General features: G+C 39.8%; 1 protein-coding gene and 1 long non-coding RNA gene across 2 annotated transcripts; both read right to left on the reverse strand.

The window, feature by feature from the left end:
* Positions 1-1,823: 1,823 nt before the first annotated feature.
* Positions 1,824-10,104, reverse strand: LOC113030848 (beta-2 adrenergic receptor-like). Its single transcript, XM_026182589.2, has 4 exons — positions 9,853-10,104; positions 6,704-6,860; positions 6,303-6,594; positions 1,824-4,084 (listed from the first exon to the last, which is right to left on the reverse strand). The coding sequence occupies exons 2-4, from the start codon at positions 6,855-6,857 to the stop codon at positions 3,049-3,051; spliced, it is 1,482 nt and encodes a 493-aa protein (XP_026038374.2). The 5' UTR covers positions 6,858-6,860; positions 9,853-10,104; the 3' UTR covers positions 1,824-3,048.
* Positions 10,105-14,663: 4,559 nt separating this feature from the next.
* LOC145431436 (uncharacterized) lies at positions 14,664-15,411 on the reverse strand. The gene is made up of 2 exons (XR_013911739.1): positions 15,100-15,411; positions 14,664-15,025 (listed from the first exon to the last, which is right to left on the reverse strand). It is a non-coding gene; the product is annotated as an uncharacterized LOC145431436 (long non-coding RNA).
* Between the last annotated feature and the right edge of the window lie 6,007 nt (positions 15,412-21,418).

Raw genomic sequence — 21,418 nt, forward strand, 5'->3', positions numbered from 1 at the left:
GTAACCTTTAACTTGAATGCATACGTGACAGCGAAGTCTTCATGAATAACCTGGATGACTGAATAAGCACAAAAAGCTCCTGTCTCAGGGGTTAGTTTAAAAGGATAAAGGTGCAGCACAGTGAAAATCACATTTCTTCAATGTCATTTTACTGGACAGCCTGAGAGGATTTGGAGGAAGCATTTTCCTTAAATATTCCACAGTTGTGGAAATTTCTTGTATAATATTTTAGACATGCTTGGTCAACAGCATGTAACTGAGTTGTATTTTCCACTGGCTACTTGAAAAGCATCATTGTTTCAGTGAGTGCTAAGGCTAAGACAAAGCTAGGAAGGACCGGATTAGCAGTGTTTTATTTATTTTATCTAAGGAATAAATACAGTGACATTAAAATACACCCAGATTTCCCCGTAACCTGTAACTGAGAAAATAACTGCATGCTAACGGCACATCATCATCATCATATATATATATATATATATATTTTTTTCTTTTTCTTTCTTTGTTTCTTTCTTACTTACTGTAGCCTCATGTTTTGGTGCTTTATTGTAGGGTCCATATGTATCAACTGGATAAAATTCATGATCTCCTCTTTCCCATGTCACTGACAAAAAAGTTCCTTTAAAAAACAGAAAATGAGGAGCAATTTTCAGTCAGTACGTTGTTTGTTTTTTTGTTTAAGTTTCTGTATGTGGTTAAAAAGTGCGATTTCAAAAGTACAGAGAAAACTTTTTATAAAATTTTACACTAAAACTCTTTTTTATGGTGTAATGTAAGATTTATCAAGTCCGTTTCAGTAAGTTCAGTTATCATCAAAAGGCACACTTCAGTTATTCTACCTGTTTTATTTCCCATAACTTAATGAACTTGAACCCCAATGCAAAAAACAACACCCACCTGAAAGGTAATCCAAATTTCAACAGTACATTAAGAAGATTCTGTGGATGTTTCGAGCTTTACATTGCAAAAAATACTCATTTTCACATACTGTAAACATACTGTACACTGAGACAGATACATGTAGGTGATATTTACAGTAACTGACATTGTTCAAGAGTATTTTAAAAAAAAATCACATATCAAATAATTATTTGTGTACATAAAAGATGAACAAGAGAGATCATTTTCAGTCTGACTTGCTCTGCTTCGTATTTGGACAAATTTATTATCATCACTTTGAATTTAGGAAATGGCGAAAGAAAGACTAATCCAAACAAATTTTTTGTTTCTGCAAAGCTTCTGCTGAGAGCGATGTATAAAGTAAGCACTTAAAATATGTGTAACCTGATTGGTATGTTTTTACAGGGAGTGTAACAGACAATGTTATTGAACCAGATCCAACTACATAAAAAAAGATCTCCCAGCTCTTGTGACAGAGTGCACCGTTCGTACTTATAACAGAGCAAAAGCAGACAGGATAAAAGGAAAGCGTGGGTTCATGGTGTTGTTGGTGGAGGGACAAAGTGGGGGATATAGTTTAAGGGAATACGTGATGAAAGGAAGCCAACACATGGGGAGGACACTCATGACAGTCACAAGTTTGGGTCTCACATGTTTATCTGATACACAGTTATACACCACCAAATAACTAAAGACCAATTGTGAGTTTTGTTAGAAGGAATGAAGAAAACAGGCAAACTGCGAGCCTTAAAATATACTCCCCGTTTCAAATAAAACCTTGGGCCACTGGGCAAACATGTAGTTTTTTATCTCAGTCCTGTTGGGTTCTGGTTCATGGAGAGTTTATCTTGATATTGTACATAAACTTTGGTTTCTGAGAAAAAAAAGTTTATTTTAACTGCAAATATTATTTAAATTTCACATTTAATCCTTTGTGGAACAATGTAAGAAACCACCGTTTTTGACTTAAAAGGCTCCATTACTGTGGCAGCTTTTCAAGACAGGTAGTCCTCATCTGGTATTTTGATGGTATTTTGCAAGAACACATTATGTTCTGTCAAAACACTTTTACTTATTCTAAAATTCATTTTTACCCTTCAGCTGTATAAACCTGATTGAGTATTATCGTAACCCTGGCAAGTGGGCGGGCAAGGTAGACACTCAAGTTTGTGATGGAGATAACTTGAGAACGAGGCGACGCAGGATATTCAAATTGATAAAAATCTCGAACGAGTCAGAATCTCAGAGACCTTGACCTCAAGGTCAGAAGTTTTCAGGAAATCTTGTGAATGAGATAACAAGGCAATGCAGGATTTTGACATTGATTCTAAAATAAATATTAGCTTTGGGAGGTGTAGAAGTACATCTACTGATGCGAATCTTATTCATCCCACCTGATAACTCAGGGGCTGTTAATGATCAACAGTAGTTGAAAGTCTTTAATGTTCTGACTCTGTCCTCTTTCTGCTCAACATTCTCAAATGTTACTGCACCTACAGAGCATTCAGTGCTCTCCAGTACATTCTAATGCTGCTGTGCTGCACTCTTATTATGAGGACAATGATCTTTTTGACAATGTGCAGTGATTTGAAGCAGCAACCTCGCCGACGGCTCACTCCTCTTCTGTTTTTAAGCAACAGGTAATCTCATGACTTTAGTTGAGGAGCATTTTGGAATGAAGTAGCATGCATGATATTTTAGTACTCTTAAAACATGTTTTATTTGGTACCAATATCATCCCTGTAGTAATTCCAATTTCAGGAAGTTGATAATGTTTGATGTCACTTTGTGAGTTTTTTTCAAGGCGCTGCTTTGCAAACTTTTCCTGTGTTTAAAGCTCGTGAACCAAAAAACTGCCCTTTTTTCGTTAAATAAGCTACAGCATGATGCCTTCATGATCGAGACAAACTTCATACCTGTTTGAAAGGAGACACTGCTGAATATAGTTTGCCCATGTAGCTAGCTGCCTTCTTGATTCACGCCATTATGAGGAAAAATCTGACCCTGGATCATAAATAAAAACGTTGACAACGTGGCCTTATAAAAGACCAAAAGGTTGAGTTACTCAACTCTCAAACACAAACATTATTAACTTCAACAAATCGGTGCTTACTGCACACACAATGGGAATCCTAATGCTCTAATTGGTCAAGCTATTGAACTCAGACTGTCCTTACAGCTCCAGGTGGCAGAACGGTTTGCCTGCCCGTTGGTCAAGGATCCTGGAGCTACATCTAAAACTTGCTCAGAGCAAGAAGATGGAGGAGCCAGATTCAGTGAGCTGCCTTGAATTGAACTCTCCACACTGCCCCTCCATCTAGAATGCTGAATGTCAAGCTCTGTAACATCAGTAAGAGCTGAGTTCCCATTCAGCCTTTGTGGGGGATAACCGCTGTTCTCGCTGCATAGTCCCAATAGTCTCCTTATGCTCCACTGTCTTCCCTTACTCCTCAAATGGAGTATCTCCTGGAAGGCGTGCCTGAAATCGGGGCTGCGACAGTAGATGAGAGGATTGAAGGCTGAGTTGGAATATCCAAGCCAATTGAGGAGTCTAAAGGGTACCTCAATGTTTTTCAGGCTGAGTATGTTTCTGAGGATGTTGAGGATGAAGAATGGTAGCCAACACAGTGTGAAAGTTCCCATGATGATACCCAGAGTTTTTACAGCTTTATGCTCTTTAAGAGAAAACCTAAGACGCTTTGTGGCCGAATGTTTTCCGTCCCCTTTGTCTGTCCTCAATCTGCTCTCTTTCCCCTTTTCTTCTTTACCAGTGTCCATACTTGGGTTCTGCATATTTAGACTATCGTCTCCTGCTTCTTCTCCCACCTCAGTTCCTGTCCTGCTTTGATTTAATGCAGGGCTATCATCAGGATAAGCAAACTGTGAAGCGCAATGCAAGTTATACATATGTCTTTCCCTTCCTCGGATCTTCTCCAGCTGTTTCTGAGCCTCCTGGAACACGCGGGTGTACAGGAAAATCATCACCACCAGTGGCAGGTAGAATGATACAATTGAAGAAGTCACTGCATATGCCGTGTTCGTGTTGAACTCACAGCAGTTTTCATCTTTCAAACATAAGAGAGCTATTTGATCATGTGACACCGACATCTTCAGATGTATGGGTAGGAAGGAGATGAGGGAGGCCACCACCCAAACTGCGAGCACCACTGCAACAGCTCGACCCCTGGTTATCAGCAGGAGACAAAAGAGTGCGCAGAGAAGTGAAGAATGTTGCAAACAGTAGACGTGAGTGACAACACAGAGATATTTTCTTAGTTAAATATTATGTTGGTTGTCCAAAAATGTAAAAGAGCTCTAAAAGCAACATAATAGCCATGACTACATTCTAAATTAACTACAGCTAAGCCCAGGATCTAGCTCAGGCAGGTAACATGAGCTGCACTGCGTCATGCAGAGATAACATGCCTCATTCTTCTCATTCTCCCCATGTCATATGCCAAATACACTCTTTTTCAGTTTGGTGGTCTACTTAAGCTTCCTTTTAAATTTTATATGTAACGTATTTGTGGGTAATTATGAGTTTGGGGTCTGTTTAATTATATTCTGCTAAATATGTCCTTCTGATTCATTCAGATTTAAAATGGCTAATCACTAAGATAATGGCTTTTCTTCTTTACTGTTACCTACATTATACATGTATTAATTTGATGAATTTGAGTCAGATATAATAATGGTAAAAAAAGAAAAAAGAAGTACAGCATCTATAATTTCTAAGGTTTTACATATCAGGATTTATTTTTTTAAACACTGTCTAGTCTTTATCATCATGTCTTATAACGAGGTAACTATAACTTGAGATGAACAACAACACATGACATGTTGCACTGTGTCATTATTTCTGCAATAAAAACAAAGCTAATATGTGGAAGCAGTGTGTAAAAACAACATGAATTATTCGCTTGCACAACAACCTTGAGCAGCAATGACTTGAAATAGTCTTTCTCTGTGTGTCTTTATCAGTCTCTCACATCATTGTGGGGGAATTATGACTCATTCTTCTTTACAGAGGTGTTTCCGTTCATCAGTGTGAGCAGGTTTTCATTTACTCAAAGCTCTCTTAAGGTCACACAGAATTTCAATCAGCTGGAAGTCTGGACAGTAACTGGATCTGACTGATTTAGAACATCTTTTCTTTTTGAGTCATTGAAGATTGCCTGCTGTGCTTGTGATCATTGTCGTGTTGCATGATCGAATTTGACCTAAAATACTTTTGGTACACAGAGTTCATGATCGACTCACTGACTCCAAGGCGCAAAAAGTGGGCTTGAGATTTTGCACGAGGTGCTTGTGTTAATATGCTGTGTTTGGCTTTCACCAAATGTGGCGCTGCACAATATAGCCAAAAATCTCCACTTTGGTTTCATGTGTCCAAAGGACTTTGTTCCAGAAGTCTTGTGGTTTGTTCAAAAGCAACTTTGCAAACCGAAGCTGTGCTGCTATGCTCTTTTTCAAGAGAAGAGGCTTTCTCCTGGCAACTCGGCCAAAACAAGCCATGCTTGTTCAGTCTTTTTTTAATTGTACCATCACGAACTTCAACATTTAACATGCTAACTGAGGCCTGCAGAGTCTGAGATGTAGCTCTTGGGTATTTTGCAGTTTCTTTGAGCACTGCACGGTCCAACAGGAGGAATTTGCTGAGAAGTCATTGGAAGATTAGCAGCTGTCTCGAATGTTTTTCACTCGTGAATCCTTTTTCTCAGTTTAGAATGATGGATTTCAAATTGTTTAAAAATGGCCTTATAACCCCGTCCATAAAATCACTGCTGATGTTTTTTCTTCTTCGCATTGTGTTAACACACACCTGAATGTTCCTGACCAGCAAACTGCCAAAACATCTGCTTTTATTGAGGCGATTACACATTTATTGAAGTGCATTTGATTAGCAGCACCTGGCTGCTACCTACCCTGTTAATCCCAACGGAAGCAGTAAGGAAGTATTCAGTTTTTCACACACTGCTTCTGCGATCAGGCATTAATTTTGTATAATAAACAGTCACACAGTGTAATATGTCCAATGTATTGTTGTTCATTGAAAGTTTTATTTAACTAATTTTAAGACCTGCTAACGATTATTTTAATGTTACTATATCCATATTTTACCACGGCTGTATTTGAGAATCAGAATATCTTCATTGTCATTGTAACAAATACAATAAAATCAAGTCTCATATTTTCCAGTATGTTGCAACTCTGGTTGTACCGCAACACGTGTCAACAGTGTTTGCCTTTAACAGGAGACAGAAAGCACCTGATGTGACATCACTGGTTGGGTTTAACAAAGTGTGCAACATCTTTGAAAGTTTGAAAATGTAGCGATATTTGCAGTAGCAGCTTGATCTAACCTCATACTACATACTAGTCAAGCTCCATCTCTTTTGTACCTGGTGAGCAGTGTTGGGTAGCGGAGCGGCGAGGTGATGGCAAGGTAGCGGTCCAGTGCGATCACACAAAGCGTTTCGATGCTGGCAGTCACGCACAGCACATCGGTCGCTGTCCAGAAATCACACATGAAATTTCCGAACTGCCAGACTCCCCGCAGGATGGAGATAGAGCCAAAGGGGACCACAACCACACCCATGATGAGGTCAGCAACAGCCAGTGAGGCAATGAAAAGATTGGTGACAGTCTGGAGCCGCTTAAACCGCAGGATGGCGGTAATCACCAACACGTTTCCTGTGTAGAAGAAAGCAAACTGTGTTCGAAACTATGAACTGGATCAATTGTAAAAGCGCATTTCAAATAAAAGCCGTCATCTGATTGAACCGAAAGAGTCACAGCTTACCGAAAACTATAGCCAGGACCAGAATGGCCATAGCAACACCAAGCAGCACAAGTTCTGCATCACTGTACTCTGGTCTAGAAGAATTGAAGACCTGGGTGAAGTTACTGTGCTGTGAATGGTTAGTCTGTGCTAACACAGTACTCACACCTCCCATGATCTACAGTGAAAACACACAAAAACACAGCTTTGGTCACGAAAGATAAAGACACATAAACTGATTGTTTTGCATGCATGATCAATTTAGTAGGGAAGACGTTTAAAAGGTATACAAGAGATTGGACAGCTTGTATTTGTTCCTTGGTATGCCTCTGTGTTTGTCATGCTTTTAGCAGTTTGTGCAGCAGCTTATGGGATTTGTATGTTTTTTTTGGTGTAGCCTCAGTCCACAGGATCAGCATTTGGCTGCAACTAGTCCACACACACTTCCTAGTGGGGTGTTATCTGCTCGGGCTCCGATGCTTTTTGAATAAGATTACATGTGACCCTTTGATCTGTTTGGCCTTCTTTAACAAATAAGGGTATTCCTTTTTTTTTTTTACACCATTAATGCCATTAAAACAAAAAAGCAAATGCCAGTGCTGGTAAAAGCAAGAGGATGGCTCCTGCAACACATGTAAATGAAGACACTAAATGCCCTTGTTATATAATAGTGCTTACATAAGTAAATGCACAGACAGATGATTGTGCTCCTAAAGTGCCATTAACACACACAGGAGTATATTTAAGCTGTTTGTATTCCAACAGATCATTCTTTCTGCCAGGATGATCAAAGAATGAAAAGATATCAAACTTTGAGCAGTATTTGATGAAAAATAGCTTTCACAGAAGTCTGTGGATGAGAGCTAGCCTGCTTTTTATCTTATCGAAACATACATACTGTGTATATGTGTTCACAGAGGAAGTTATATGTTCCTCTATATTGTCATGATTTAAACATATCCTCCCCAGTGACAACATACGTCCTGTGATATAATGTCATGTATCAGCATCCAACATGTAGATTATTAGTTTTCTTTTTTTTTTTTAAACTGATAATGAATACTGCAGTGACAGAAAACAGGAGAAAAGTGAGCAGCAAACTTTTACAGGAAGTAAATGTCCTTGTCCAAACCACTAGGCCATCAGGACTTCCTCTACACACTAATCTTAGTGCCATGGTACAGAGTGTACACTTTCGATTCAGGGTGTTACTAAGCACAAATAACTGATGCTGAGGAAGAGCAAGGCTTGTGAAATACTATATAGGCTCCAGGAGCCCGTATACTGGTGTTTGCAAAGGAGCAGTGCATGGCAGAGCAACAACAGGCAGCTTAAATAAATAATCCCCACATTGCTCTGATGGTGATATAGATATATTCCAGTGATACATTAAAAAATACATAACAGTACAGTTTTGGCATCAGTTGCATTTATTCCTCAATGTTATTTCTAGTCATGTTCCAGCATAAATAGTAATAATAAAAACAAGACTGAATATAAATGCTCTTCCACAGCAGGCATCTAACTGACAGCAGACATATGGCGATCCTTGTTTGCGCTTCTGATGTAGATCCCTGTCGGGGGATGGTACGTTGTATAAGTCATCCTGTCTGGACAGTCCATGAGTAGTAGACAGATACTAAATGTCTGCTACTTATGGACTATTTGCCCTTCACAGGTGGCATTTGACTTATTTTTGCTTTTCTCCAATATGTGCAATTAAGAGAAGAACACATCTATGTCTTAATGCTAATCGTAAGGCTGTTTGGCCAACTGGATCTTCTGTGTGCATTTGCACTTAGATGCATGTGAATGTTGCCTTTATTCCAATGCAGTCCAAACACTCACAACATATGTTAATTGGCAGCAGTAAAGAGGTGCATTGATTCACGAGTGTTTACCCAGTTCTCCCAGGGTCAATGAGCAAAGTGTTGAATTTTGGGATGCTTTTTAAATGTCGGGCGATTGTTGTTTTTATGACAGTCATCCTGTAAGTGGCATAATCGTCTAAACATGAAAGTTAAACGGTGTCATTACTTTGCAAGTGCGAGGCACCGCACATTAATTTGGAGAGCAGGTATGCTGTCAATCATGCCGTCTGCGTCCACAGCAGCGTGTTTGTGCGAACATTCGTCATTGCTTGGAAAACGTCCCTAAGTCAGCACATTAACATTTTAGTAAATACGAACTAAAAGTGCAGAGAAAATGATGGATCTGCTGGAAAGGTAAGTGCAGACTCCTTTTAAAAATAGCATTTTCCTTAATTGTGCTTTGAAATGAGTTCTGTTAGACAATAATGTGTGTGATTGTGCACTACACACACAAAAATCAGACTTTCATGATTCATTTATGTTTACATGATGTGACAGTCGCTGTTGTTTTTCTCACAACACCAGTCACTTACCCTGTTACTCTTTGCCTTAATGACCCCTGCACTACCCCTGCAGAGGGGATCAGTACTGCAGGAGGTGGTTGCACACATTAATACCAAGTCAAACTTGGAAAACTGACTCCAATCGCCTCCCTAACCAAAACTGTTTAAACAGCTGAGACCGAATCAATCACAAAAGATTTACTGAGACGTAAAAGTCCCAATATTTAGGCTGAGGGAGCATGGCGATAGTAAGTACACTGAGCACTTAACACACAAAAGCTCTTGCACAAATATAAGCATGAAGCTGCAAGTGTGTGGAAAATACACAGAGAGAGAGAACACCCAGCTTTTGTTGTCATCGGTAAAATAAAGAGATGGCGGTAGAGCAAACTGTGAAAATGACACATGCTTTACTAGGAAAAGATAAACAAGTTTCTGTCCTGATACCATAATAACAGGAAGAAAAGGAAGAAAATCAATGATATCTGTAGCTTTTGTCAGACAATTTAAACGATTATATGATAGGTAATCTTCAAATCTCCCGTGATGTCAGAGTTAGGTGCACATGTTTTAAACAATCTCATCGTCAAATAGTCTTGTAAAACTAGAAAAACTTGAAGATTCTTTATCTGCACTGATCCCTTAGCATTTACTTTAAATCTATATTAATTTCACTGCTTTGATAAGTCCAAATAAATCACAGAGAGTGGTGCTTCCACCCGTGACAAATAGGTTGCCTGCAAGATTTGCACTTTGTAAAACAGACTTTTATTTTCAGGTGTTCTTTAATTGTTACCTCCAGACTTTGTCCTCTTCTTCAGTCCAGTGATTTCATACTCCAGAAGCTTTTAAATCCACCACACAAAGATTCATAATAAAGTGTCTGCCAGCAGCTTCTTCTTCATTTTTTGCTGAGTTGTTAATTTCAGGAGTTAGTGTGCGACTGACATGCACAGACAAACACACACGCGCGTGCTCTGTCTCGCTCCCTGTTTCTGTTCCCACACATGTATAAACACTTTCAGGTCTCAAGCACACTTGCCCCTTTGAAGCAGCTGAGTCTGTCAGCCTTTTTATAAGCAAGCCACGATGACATCACAGCAGGATAGTAGCCTATCAGAGGACAAGGAATGGCTTTTGCTATATATCATATGTCTGCAGTGCACTGACAGCCGGACAGCACCCAGTGCTCTCTGGGAAACCTTAGGGTTTTAACATTTATTTATTCAGGGAAGCTTTTCTGAGCTTCTTTTCAGCACCACCCTCCTCACATTCTCACATAGGAGGTGCCAAACAAAACCACAGACTTCTGTATTTGGCTGCTGTTTAGCTGTACTTCTGCACCACAGCAGTGCAAAACATAACAGCAACACTATTCAAACTGAATATGGCATTATACTGTATTCCCATAACCTGCGCATTCAGTATCAGTATGAGGATATAATAAGAATCACTTTGCATGCTCAGACAGAAAGTCAAGGCTAAACATCCATTCACCAGTCTCTTGTTGCATTAAACCTTAAATTAGATTGTTTCTTTGTTCCAAACTGCAGGGCTGATTTTAATATTTATAATTTTATATTAAAATGTTTAATACAATGTGGACTACATGAAGTCTCATTAAGACAAACTTAGAGGCAGTGGATGAGGGAAACAAAGTGTTTTATTATGTAATTTTGAATTTTCTAAAAGACATCAATTCATGAGTTATTTCCTTGATTTCTCTACCACTACACAGTCCTGTGAAAAACTAAGTGCACATCTTGATTCAGTAGCTGGTAGAATGACTTTATCCATCTTTCATATGCTTGTGGGGGACTTTTGGCACACTCTTCATTGCAGTGTTGGTTCAGTTCATTGAGCTTTCGTTTACACCACAAGGTCCCCAGATGATGTGGCTGCAAAATATCATTATCTCTCCACCACCATTGTTCGAGGTGCAGAAATACTGGGTTTGGTTTTGCCAAATGGGGTGCTGTGAAATATAGCCAAATATCTTCGCTTTGGTAGGAGCTAAGGACACTTTAACCATGCTGCTATGTTCTTTTTAGAGACAGGTGGCTTTCTCCTGGCTGCCCTTCCAATGAATCCAGGTTTGTTACATCTTTTTCTAATTGTGTTTTAACTTTTAACATGCTTCCTGAGGCCTGTGAGGTTTGGAATGTAGCGCTCGTTTTGTTGTTGTTGTTTTTATTTCCCTGAACATTGCATGGTCCCAGCCAATTCACCTTGAGGGGATGTACAATATGTAGGGATGGCAGTTGTGTGTTACCACACACTGAACGCTCCAGACCATCAAACTGCCAAAATCTCAGTGTTTATAGAGGTGCTCACACTTGTTGATGATCAATGAATCAAAGAGATTTCATTAGCAGCACTTCGCTGCCACTTACCAACTTAATTCATAAGGAAGCACTGAGGGTGTACTTACTTTTTCACTGTGCTGCATGAACTGTATTCATAATGAAAATGACCCACAATAGAACATGAACTTTGCTGCTTCACATTTGTGCATCAGTGTTCCTCATTTCACTGATCCATCACAGCACAGACAAGTCACCACTGGTCACATATAAACAAACCACTGCGATTACTCTTTTGCCCAAAAAAAATTTTTTTTTTAAGCATTCAAGGTAAGTCTCCATAAGTGTACAAAGCTGTTAATGTGATCTGTGATCTCTAGTAATCATAAATACAGTGTACATACAAAATAAAAAACCAACCCAGTGCTCAAGATCGTGAATGCCTCTGATGCAACCAGTGGTAGTGTCAGTAATCATACCCAACCAAATGTTAGGCCACTAAAATGTTTTGGAAAGAGGCTACCTCGTAGAGAGCCACCCAACTGAGTTATGACATTAAGTCAAATCCTGCACCTTCCATCATGCCACCTTGTGTGCTTACTACGTTAAGACTCTTAATGTGTTCCAGTTGAAGTTGGAAGTCAGAACTGATCATTCAAAATTTTCCTCTGCATGAATTGCTCTACCTTGCCGAGAAGCAATCAAAAACCAATTTTTTCTTGCTTATCTGACTTTACCACTGGAACACCCTCAACTTAGCAGTGACGTCACTGCCAAGTTCCGACATCTGACTTCCGAGGTAAACGGATCTGGTGGCATCTGGCATTAACCAAAATGGGTAGAATGAACTCCACTGAAGCTGCAAATGCAGGTCTTCTGTCTTCCCTGAACCTTATATCTCAAGGAGGTGATGCGTGCAACAGGAAGCACCTAAAGGTTCCCACACACCACAGAATGTACCCAGCAAGGCTTTCATGTAGAGAATTTCTCATACTTGATCACCACAAGCCGCCATTTTATATGCTCATGATGACCTACATGTCGTGAACAATAGACTCCCACATGCGCGGCGCATTGAAACCACTCAGATGTGAACCAGTTAGATAAAGATGCTTCAGCAGGCTGATTGAGCATCAGCGTCTCAAAATTGCAAAGTGGCTTATCTCTGTCTGATAATATATATACATATTGCTTCTCCAAAGCAATTATATCATCTAAAAATATACACCACTGATGGGTTATGTTTTGTTATGTTATTAGGGCAATACTTTTTTTGTCAGCCCATTCAGACTTTTAGCTGTATATGAAAAGCAAGAAACACGCTGCAGTGAGAGCATCACACGAGCACTCGCTTCTTCCCTTTTTTATGGCCTCTTTTGGAGCATGTCTGTCAGAGAGCCCAGAGCAACATCCTCTTGTCCAAACGTACTGGTAGAAGATAAAGCTGAACATTTGAGCAGCATGATTGAAATTCAGGATCTTAGTCAGTTATGCTCCGACCACCCTACGGTCTGTACTGCAGAAGACAACAATCACCCCGAGCGTGCAAATGAAAGCTCTCATAAAGCTGAGCCTGCACTCAGTTCACTGAGGAAACCACAGCTGGCACCAGTGTTCGTCTGACATACACATAAAAAGTCTAATATTTCTATTGTTATGTTTGTGTTTTCTGCTCTTTAATGTTTCCTCTTTTGGGAAAAGAGACATAGAACAGAGAGTATGGCCACTTCCTCTTGTCACATTCCTCTTGGCGCCTCTTCCGTCTGCGTCCTATCTTTTCCTCTATCTCTTCACACGTTCTCTCCTCGTCACACTTTCAAAAAGTATCCATCCAGAGCTGCTCCCTCATTCACGTCACTCTTTTGTTGTTACTTTTTGTCAGTTTCTTCTTTCATCTGTCCTCAGCAATACATCATGTTTGGACACTTGAGCTCACCAGTTCTTTCAACCAAAGTCCCATTTAATGAAAGAACGTTAGGACACAGTACATTGACATTTTTAAAAGAAAGTCTTATGTTGCTGAGTGTTGCCAGTAAACTTGATTGTAAAATGTTTAAATTAATGCGGTAACCATGTGCCGTCACTCTAATGATATTTTTAGCTGCAATGTTTTTATTTCTTGCCAAATACTTCCAGCAGTTCCTCATTGTGTTAATATAATATATGATACAGTGATGTCTGGTTATGTGTTTTTGCGTTACTTTCTGTTATCTGTGCAATTATCCGTTTGGTAATATATAGAGTGCGCATTGCCTTTCCAACATTTCACACTATTGAAAACACACGAGTCCTTTTGGAGGGGTTTCTAAAATGTCGCTGCACCAGTTGATTCTTTGTCTGCTTGTCAAAGTGACTGAAATTCTGTCCTCACAAGCACTTAAATTAGATTTTATTTGAACAAATTATAACAGCAATCGACTGATGAGGAGCAAATCTTTGTAAGGAAACTGGAGAAAATGTTTTTGTAGCGGTGGGCAGTGGGGTTAACGCTTCTTGTCGGTTTTAGAAGTAGCTTCTTGGTACAGTCTTTTTTTCTGTGGGGTTTGCTTGTTCTGCCTGTGGTTGCTTGGGTTTCTTATCAAGGCTAATAGGTTAACCGTTAATGATAAATTGACTGCAGTTGTGAATTTGGGAGTATGCTGTTGTCTGTCTCTCTGTTCCCCCTGGCAACCTGTGCAGCTGTGATCTGTATGCTCGCCGGCTATCAGATGTTGGATAAACAGTTAAGAAAATGGATGACTTCTGTTGTGATTTGATAAATGAACATGTCTCTTTTATTGATTTTCTTCTTCTAATGTTTTCTATTACTTTCTGCCGAAACAAATATCCATCATCACTGAGAAGTTTCATCAGAAATTTACATGAAGTCAAACTCTGTACTGAGTTCACTCCCCAAGTTCTGGGAGCAATTATATTGTCGCTGTCGCTGAATCTGACCTGCAGACGGTTGTTTTCTCAATTACAGCAAATATTTTCCAGAACCTCAGTGACCAGATACACGAGTTGTAGCTTGAACTACAGTTACTGCAGGAAAATATCTCACACATACTGTGCGCAAATATGCATGTGTTTCAGTCTATTACAAGAGTAATTAAGTCAAGTTGAAACACATTTTCAACCTCTTCTGGATTTCTGGTATGGCCCCTTTGTTTTTCTAAGAAATGCTTGCTCTGAACAGTATATCCTGTACATAATGTTCACTGGTATTACTGAAACCATGCTGCTACCACATCCTACCACATGTTCAATTTTTGACAATGTCATGCGCCGCGGCGCGCGTGCACAAAAGGATCCAAACGCAGACTCAAGCACTAGCAGAAAAGGACACTTTATTATAATAACAAAAAGCGACCCGGGAAAACCAAAGGAGCAAAACGAGGAACTAAAAAACCCGGGGAAACAATGATGCGAGGAAGCCGGAATCGGGACCGTGGGAGGCTTCAACAGAAAGGGGAGAAGATTACTAGGGAGCCGAGAAGCGGAGGAAACACATCAAAACTGAGTTAGACCAGTTGGCTTATGATTAGAGCGGGACCGTAGGAGCTGGAGAGGGACGTCTGTGAGAGGGAAATCCGTGGAGGTAGTGGTTGGGCCAGATGATGCACCGGGTGATCCAATTGAGCAGGAGGACAGGCAGGTGGCAAACGCTGAACGCCGGATCGAAACCTAGACACAAGTAGGCAGATTTAACACAGCTCCAACAAGATAGTAATGCAACGCTTTCGCGGGAGTCTAGTTACCACAGAGAGGTGATTAACGGACTGGCGTGGAGCATCCGTCAGCGCCGGGTTAAGTAGCTCTTCAGGTATTCACCCCGATGGAGAGCAGGTGTGCCGGTGATGGCCCAGCCTGGGGGTGTGGCTACCCGCGCATCACACACAGGACCACGGACCATGACAGACAATGTATTTTCCTGTATCAGTATTTGACATAAACTGCAATAATGGCAGTGGTTTCCTTTTTTCTTCATTAAAACTGGACAATAGATGATTTGAAAATGCTGAAGATTATTCTATTTCTGCTTCAGATGGTAGTGCCAGAATTTGATGTAAGCAACAGGGGCGGAGCGTGGGGGTGGCTTACTGGGCTTAAGCCCGGGTTGTTTTGTCAGAAGCCCGGGGTCTTTTGGAGTGTAATTTTTTCATAGTTAGATGCCTGGCTGACAACTGTATAAAACAAAAAGTACACACAATATTCGAAGCACATAGTGCACACTGTGGGAATTTACGACTGTGCGTGAATCCCCCCTGATATTGGTATGATCCGAGCTCAGGCACTAAGCGACTGAGCGAGGGGGCGGGGCAGCTGCTACCTGTTAGTGCGCTGTTGGAGAAACAGAGCCAGCCATACTAAGGAGAGCTTAAGTTTGACCAGGTACCAAAGCAAATCATTCGTACCGTATAAATAATGTAAATATGACGGTGAATCACGAAAGATTGATATGAAACTGATCACTTGACCAATATTACGTTACTTGCTCTTCAAGTGAATCAACAAATGGCGAAATGAAAAGCCGAACAAATGCTATTTTTTAGAGTCTTAGCTTATGTGTGTTTATTTCATATTTTCAGTTCTTACCCTCCCCGACTAAATCGGTTTCAGTTATGTACTGAAATATAAGAATGGACATTAGAGGGTTCTTTCAAAGAAAAAACTCAGGTAAATGTTATTTTATATATTATGCTTTGTATGTTGTTCAGTATATTTCTATGCAAAACAAGAGGGATTTCAGTACACAGCAGGATATTTACATTTGTAACCAGATATTTACATACACTTTATGGAGAAAACATAAAACATTTTTACTGTACAACATCAATTTAGAGTAAACTTTTGTTTTAGATAAATATTGAAATATCTTTTGAATTAGTTAAATGTCAGAATAAAGAGAGAGAGATCTGTCTATTTATTATCACTTTCATCAAATTTAGGAGTACATATACACTAAGTTTGTTAATTAATAAGAAAACTCCAGACGATTCCATTCTGAGCTGAAGAAGCTTCTGATAGGTTAGTAGAGTCCATGTGAGTAAACTGGTGGCACAGCTGTGGATGCATATAAGGCAAAACACAGAGCCTTCTTCTTTGAAATGGGAAAATCAAGAGATGTCAACCAAAACACCAGGAAAAGAACTGTGGAGCTCCATAAGTGTGGCTCAGTTTGAATACAATTTGGTGCCATTTGCAATTAAGAAATACAGATAGTTTCTCTCTTTACTCTTAAAGTTAACAAATATGTTTTTTATATTTATCAATCTAAAAAAATAAACATTTAGTCTGATTTGATGTTACAATTAAAAAAGTGTTTGTTTTGATCTGAAGAGTTTGTAAATATCTGGTTTCAACTGTATATTTTATGATTGTCAGCACAAAGAGAGAGAGAGAGGAACAGAGAGAGAGAGTAGAATGAGGACAGAACAGATGAACAAGAGCAGGTGAGACACACATGTTAGTCAAATGGTCGTTTGCCAAAAGTATCACCGTATCATAGGTACTCATGTATCTCGTACCTAGTGTTTCTTTTTAGGTTTGCTATTTTTCAAATTCTATATTTATTAAGTTATGCAGGCTTGTTTGCACAACAAGGCCAAAATAATTATATAAACTTTTCTCAATCTAAATATTGTACTTTGGTAGATTTAAAAAAATAAGTGTAGTGCAGGTCTATGATGATTTTTAGTGCTACTATCATCTAGTTCTGATTCTGGTTCTGTCTTGGTTAAGTCCTCAGTAGTCCTGATTTTGAACTGTTGTAGTCCTGTTTTAATTCTGGATCAGTTCTGCATCTGGTTGAATTGGGGTTTAGTCCCTGTGTCTTGATACAGCCCCGACTTCGTTCTGTCTTGCTGCTTAATTAAAAAACTAGTTTAAGGTGTCCTGCATGTGTGATATATATATTTCCCTATATCAAGTCATTCTTTTTTGAACAAAACTCAAAACAGAGCCTATTAATCTTTCAGTCATTTCTAACCCCACCCCCCCAAAAAAAAAAAAATCCCACATGCATACTACCCTTTAGGGCTAAGCCCCGGGTGTTTCAAATGTCTGGCTCCGCCTCTGGTAAGCAACATGAAAGTATGGCCCCATCCTGCATTGTATCAACAGTTCAATCTGCTGCTGCTGGTGCAGTGGTGTGGGGGATTTTTTCTTGTCACACTTTGAGTCGCTTAGTATCAAATGAGCATCATTTAAATACCGCAGCCTGCCTGAGTACTGTTGCTGACTATGCCCGACCCTTCTTTGACTGCAGCGTGTCCATGTTCTAATGGCTACAGGATAGAGCATCACAAAGTTTAGTTTATTTCAAACCTGTTTCATGAACCTGGTAAAAAGTTCACTGCACTCAAATGGCTTCAACAGCCACCAGATCTCAATCCAATAGCATGTGAGATTTGCATCAAGGAAGTGCAGCCAACAAATCTGCAGCAACTGTGTGACACTGTCATGTCAATATAGACATTGCTTAAAGTGACAGCTCATTGCTAAATTTCATTTTTGTATTTTTCCTCCGGCCTGTTGCTGCTCTTTATCCATCTAGATTTCCAATTACTTTCCCAGATTTTGAGATATTAGCTGTAGTGTACCCACCCTTTCTCACTACAGTGGAACAGGATAGCAGTCTGTTGCTCAACCACCAAAAATTACACCTGAAAAAGTCTGAAGCAATCTCTCTTTCCGGAAAAAGACCTGAGGCTTTTCTCATTTCTCTTTTTTATTCCTTCTTGTGTCCTCTCTCCTCCTGCTAGTGACCCAGAAATCTATCACAGTACCATGGCTTCAGTGTATTAAAGAGGGACAGCACACAATATGCAAAATAAAGTGTAAAGAGGACCTTCAAAGGACCTTTTATTCATTTGTTGCTTCAGTTGTTCAGTTACCCTTCATTGTTTGAGTACCTGTGTACATTTAAAAACAGTGATAGTCGCATTGTACTATGTTGTGAATTGAATGTAAAGTAGCCCTAATTATATAACATCTTCTGACCTCTATAATGCCTGAGATCTATGGCTGCAGTAGGGTTTAAAAAAAGGTGCAGCTGGCCAAAAGTCATGTTTTATTCACAATGCTTCAAAATGAGGCTCCAAAGTGAGAATTACTTGTTTTTTTTAATGACTCCTCCCTTCTCCTATCTCTTCCTCACCAACTCTGCAGTGGTGGAAGGAATTAGGATGTGAGGAGAGGAGTCAAGGACAGGAACTGCATGTGTGCAATCCAGGAAAAAGCGAAAGAGTGCCGGTGAATGGAAAAACCCACAGAGACTTGTTGTGAGAAATGTCATGAAAGCTCTATTTTCTTTTTTACAGAACTACACCCAGAAACCACAACACACAGAAGACTGAGCTGCTCTGACTGCCACATGGAACTTCAGTTAGACTACCTTTCAATACCTCAGCCGGGCTGATATGTGCATTGAAACACATAAAAACAAACATCCCCTCTACTTTGCTGGACCTGCTGTGCTGACAGATGATTGACGTAATCCCTGAAGCTAGGTTAGAGTTAAACAAGTTGGTAAGAAAAACACAGGGTCACAAACACAGAATGCATTTAAATGAGAAAATGGCCATCTCTTCATTTGCTTTTTGAGCTATCACACAAGTTTCATGCATACACATATATGCAGGGGTCCATGTACAGTACCACCTGTATGTGTGTTCAAAAAAGGTGGCTCTTTCTGTGCTGACAGGTATCCAGAACAGGAACGAAGCACACGAGCAGAAAGAAAAACAGTCTTTCTGCCCGTCAGCACTTTTGTTTTCCTCCCCTCATCCATCCTCTCATCAGGTTGCTGTTGTTCTTTCTCTTCCTTTCTTTTTTCCATCACTCACCTTCTCTCATTTTGTCCGCTCTTTCACTCTTTCTGCCCGGCCTCATCACTCTCTCCACTTTCCCTAGCCTCATCTGCCTTTTCACTCATAACTCTTTAGCTTCTTCTTTTCTCCCCCGTGTGTGTCTCTGCCATTCATCTTTCATCTCTCCTCAATTTCACCCCCTCCGGGTACTTTCTTCCCACTTGTGTCATTTGTCTTCCATTTTCAAGCACCATTTGCAAACACTTGTCAGCAGTTTAATCTCTTCGGGACGGCCGGATGCATCAAGTGTTTCCACATTTCAACAGATTTGTAAGGGACGGCCTCACACGCGGTTTACTTGATACTGTGGACTTTTTTTTTGGTGAATTTAAAAAAACACCTTAACCTATAGACAGTGTAGCCATGCTTATATCCATTTCGTTTCCAAATCATTTATCATGTTCGTTTTCTGTGGAAAGTGCAAAAATAGGTGCAGCAATTTACCGAAACATGTGCAACAATTCTAATGAGACAGAAAGTCAATATTTGATATGACCACCTTTATTCCAACTCTCGTCTGCAACCTTTCTTGGCATTCCTGGCACTCTTCGGGAATTGTTCTCCGGGCTCCTTGAAGGACACTCAAAGCTCTTCTTTGGACGCTGGCTGCCTTTTGTTTTGTTCTCTGTCAAGATGATCTCTCACTGCTTCAATAGTGTTGAGATCTGGGCTCTGATTAGGCCAATCCATGAGTAATGGTGTTCCACTGTGCCGTTTTTTTTGTCCAGGTATGCTTTTACTTCACTGGCAGTATGTTTGGAATCATTGTCATGATGAAATATTGCCAGCCAGACACTTTCCAGATGGTATTCCATGTTGGATTAAAGTCTGATCATACTTTTCTATGTTAATAATTCCATGAATTTTGACAAGATCCCCAACAACACTGGCTGAAATGCATTGCCAGACCATAACAAAGCCTCCAGCATGTTTTACAAATGGCTGTAGACACTCACCGTTGTATCTCTATCCTAACCAGCCATCTTTCTTTTCCCTATTTCCTGAAGACATGAATTTCAGCTGCTGTAGATATCTACTTGTAGATAGCTTGTAGGCCTGCCACTTCTTTTATCTTTGCACATCATACGGAGATATGCAAAGGTTTTGGCTAATAGCTTTTTGAGAATCAACTTGTTGGTATATAAATCCTATTTTGTGTTATCTGTAACTGTTATCTTTGGCATTTTCTTAACTGTTTTTCACCTAAAGAACTGGTCAGAAATGTTGTGTTTTTGTGACAGGCTAAATATAGAGACTAAATATACAATTTAAAATTGGTTCTTTGCCAAGTGTTATCTTATATATGACACAACAGAAAATGAGTTAAAAACAACCCTTAATGAAACATTTTGAAAGCCCTTCAGAAAACTTTTTTTTTTCTATTTCCAGAAAGTCTGGCTCTTTGGAAGCAAAAGGTGAAGAAATGATGGCTGACTCAAGACTTTTGCACATGCTTTAGTTAAGACTAAAATGCAAGCATGCAACTGTTTTTTTCTTTTCTAGTCAGACTACTTGTCATAGTGCATGTTAGCGTTTTACATGTCGTTTACAACAAATCATCACATTGGAGAAGCTGGGTGTGAGGAATGTTTGGTACTTTTGCTCGTCAGAGGAAATCTTCATCGGTTTTCATGTTTCAGCGTGATTTAAAACTGGTTGTATCTCTAAGCTCCACGGGTTCTGTGCGAATGAACACATTTTAACTGCTGTTTGTCACTTCCCGAGTTTCACCTTCCTCTTTGGCGCACAGCAGGCAAAGACACATTACTTGCTGCACTCGCCTGCTATGCCTCCGTAGACCAAAGGCTGAGAGAATTCCTATCTGTCCAAACACAGCTGCTAGAACGACTAAGGATAAAAACCAACGCTGTGAAAAACTGGCTCGGCATCCAGGTTTGAACAATGTGTGAAAAGAAAGTGGCAGTCAGCCAAGGGCGATGGTTCTACTCCACTACCAGAGAAAATTTCAGTACCACAAGCTTTTCAAGAAGCTGTGAGAAATACAGCTGTTTCTGAGCCAAATTATTCACTGCATTTTAATCTGCACATTGTAGACTAGCATAACACAAACAAGCAGTTATGATGGAACTCATGAAAAAGACACTCATTGAAAGCCACGAGGTAAGACAAAAGACAGCTGCAGGGGATGTCTGCATGATATATAATTAGCATCACCTTTTGATTTTTCAGGCATATTTTAATCCCG

This window comes from Astatotilapia calliptera, chromosome 10 (genome assembly GCF_964374335.1).
Source record: "Astatotilapia calliptera chromosome 10, fAstCal68.1, whole genome shotgun sequence".
NCBI classification, from domain to species: domain Eukaryota; kingdom Metazoa; phylum Chordata; class Actinopteri; order Cichliformes; family Cichlidae; genus Astatotilapia; species Astatotilapia calliptera.

What these genes read in the sequence shown, in the direction of transcription:
- LOC113030848 (XM_026182589.2), bottom strand. Translation starts at nt 6,857, where the DNA reads ATGGGAGGTGTGAGTACTGTGTTAGCACAGACTAACCATTCACAGCAC. An exon ending in GGTCCTGGCTATAGTTTTCG is followed by an intron (nt 6,595 to 6,703) that starts GTAAGCTGTGAC and finishes TCTTCTACACAG; the next exon opens with GAAACGTGTTGGTGATTACC. An exon ending in TACCCAACACTGCTCACCAG is followed by an intron (nt 4,085 to 6,302) that starts GTACAAAAGAGA and finishes GCTGATAACCAG; the next exon opens with GGGTCGAGCTGTTGCAGTGG.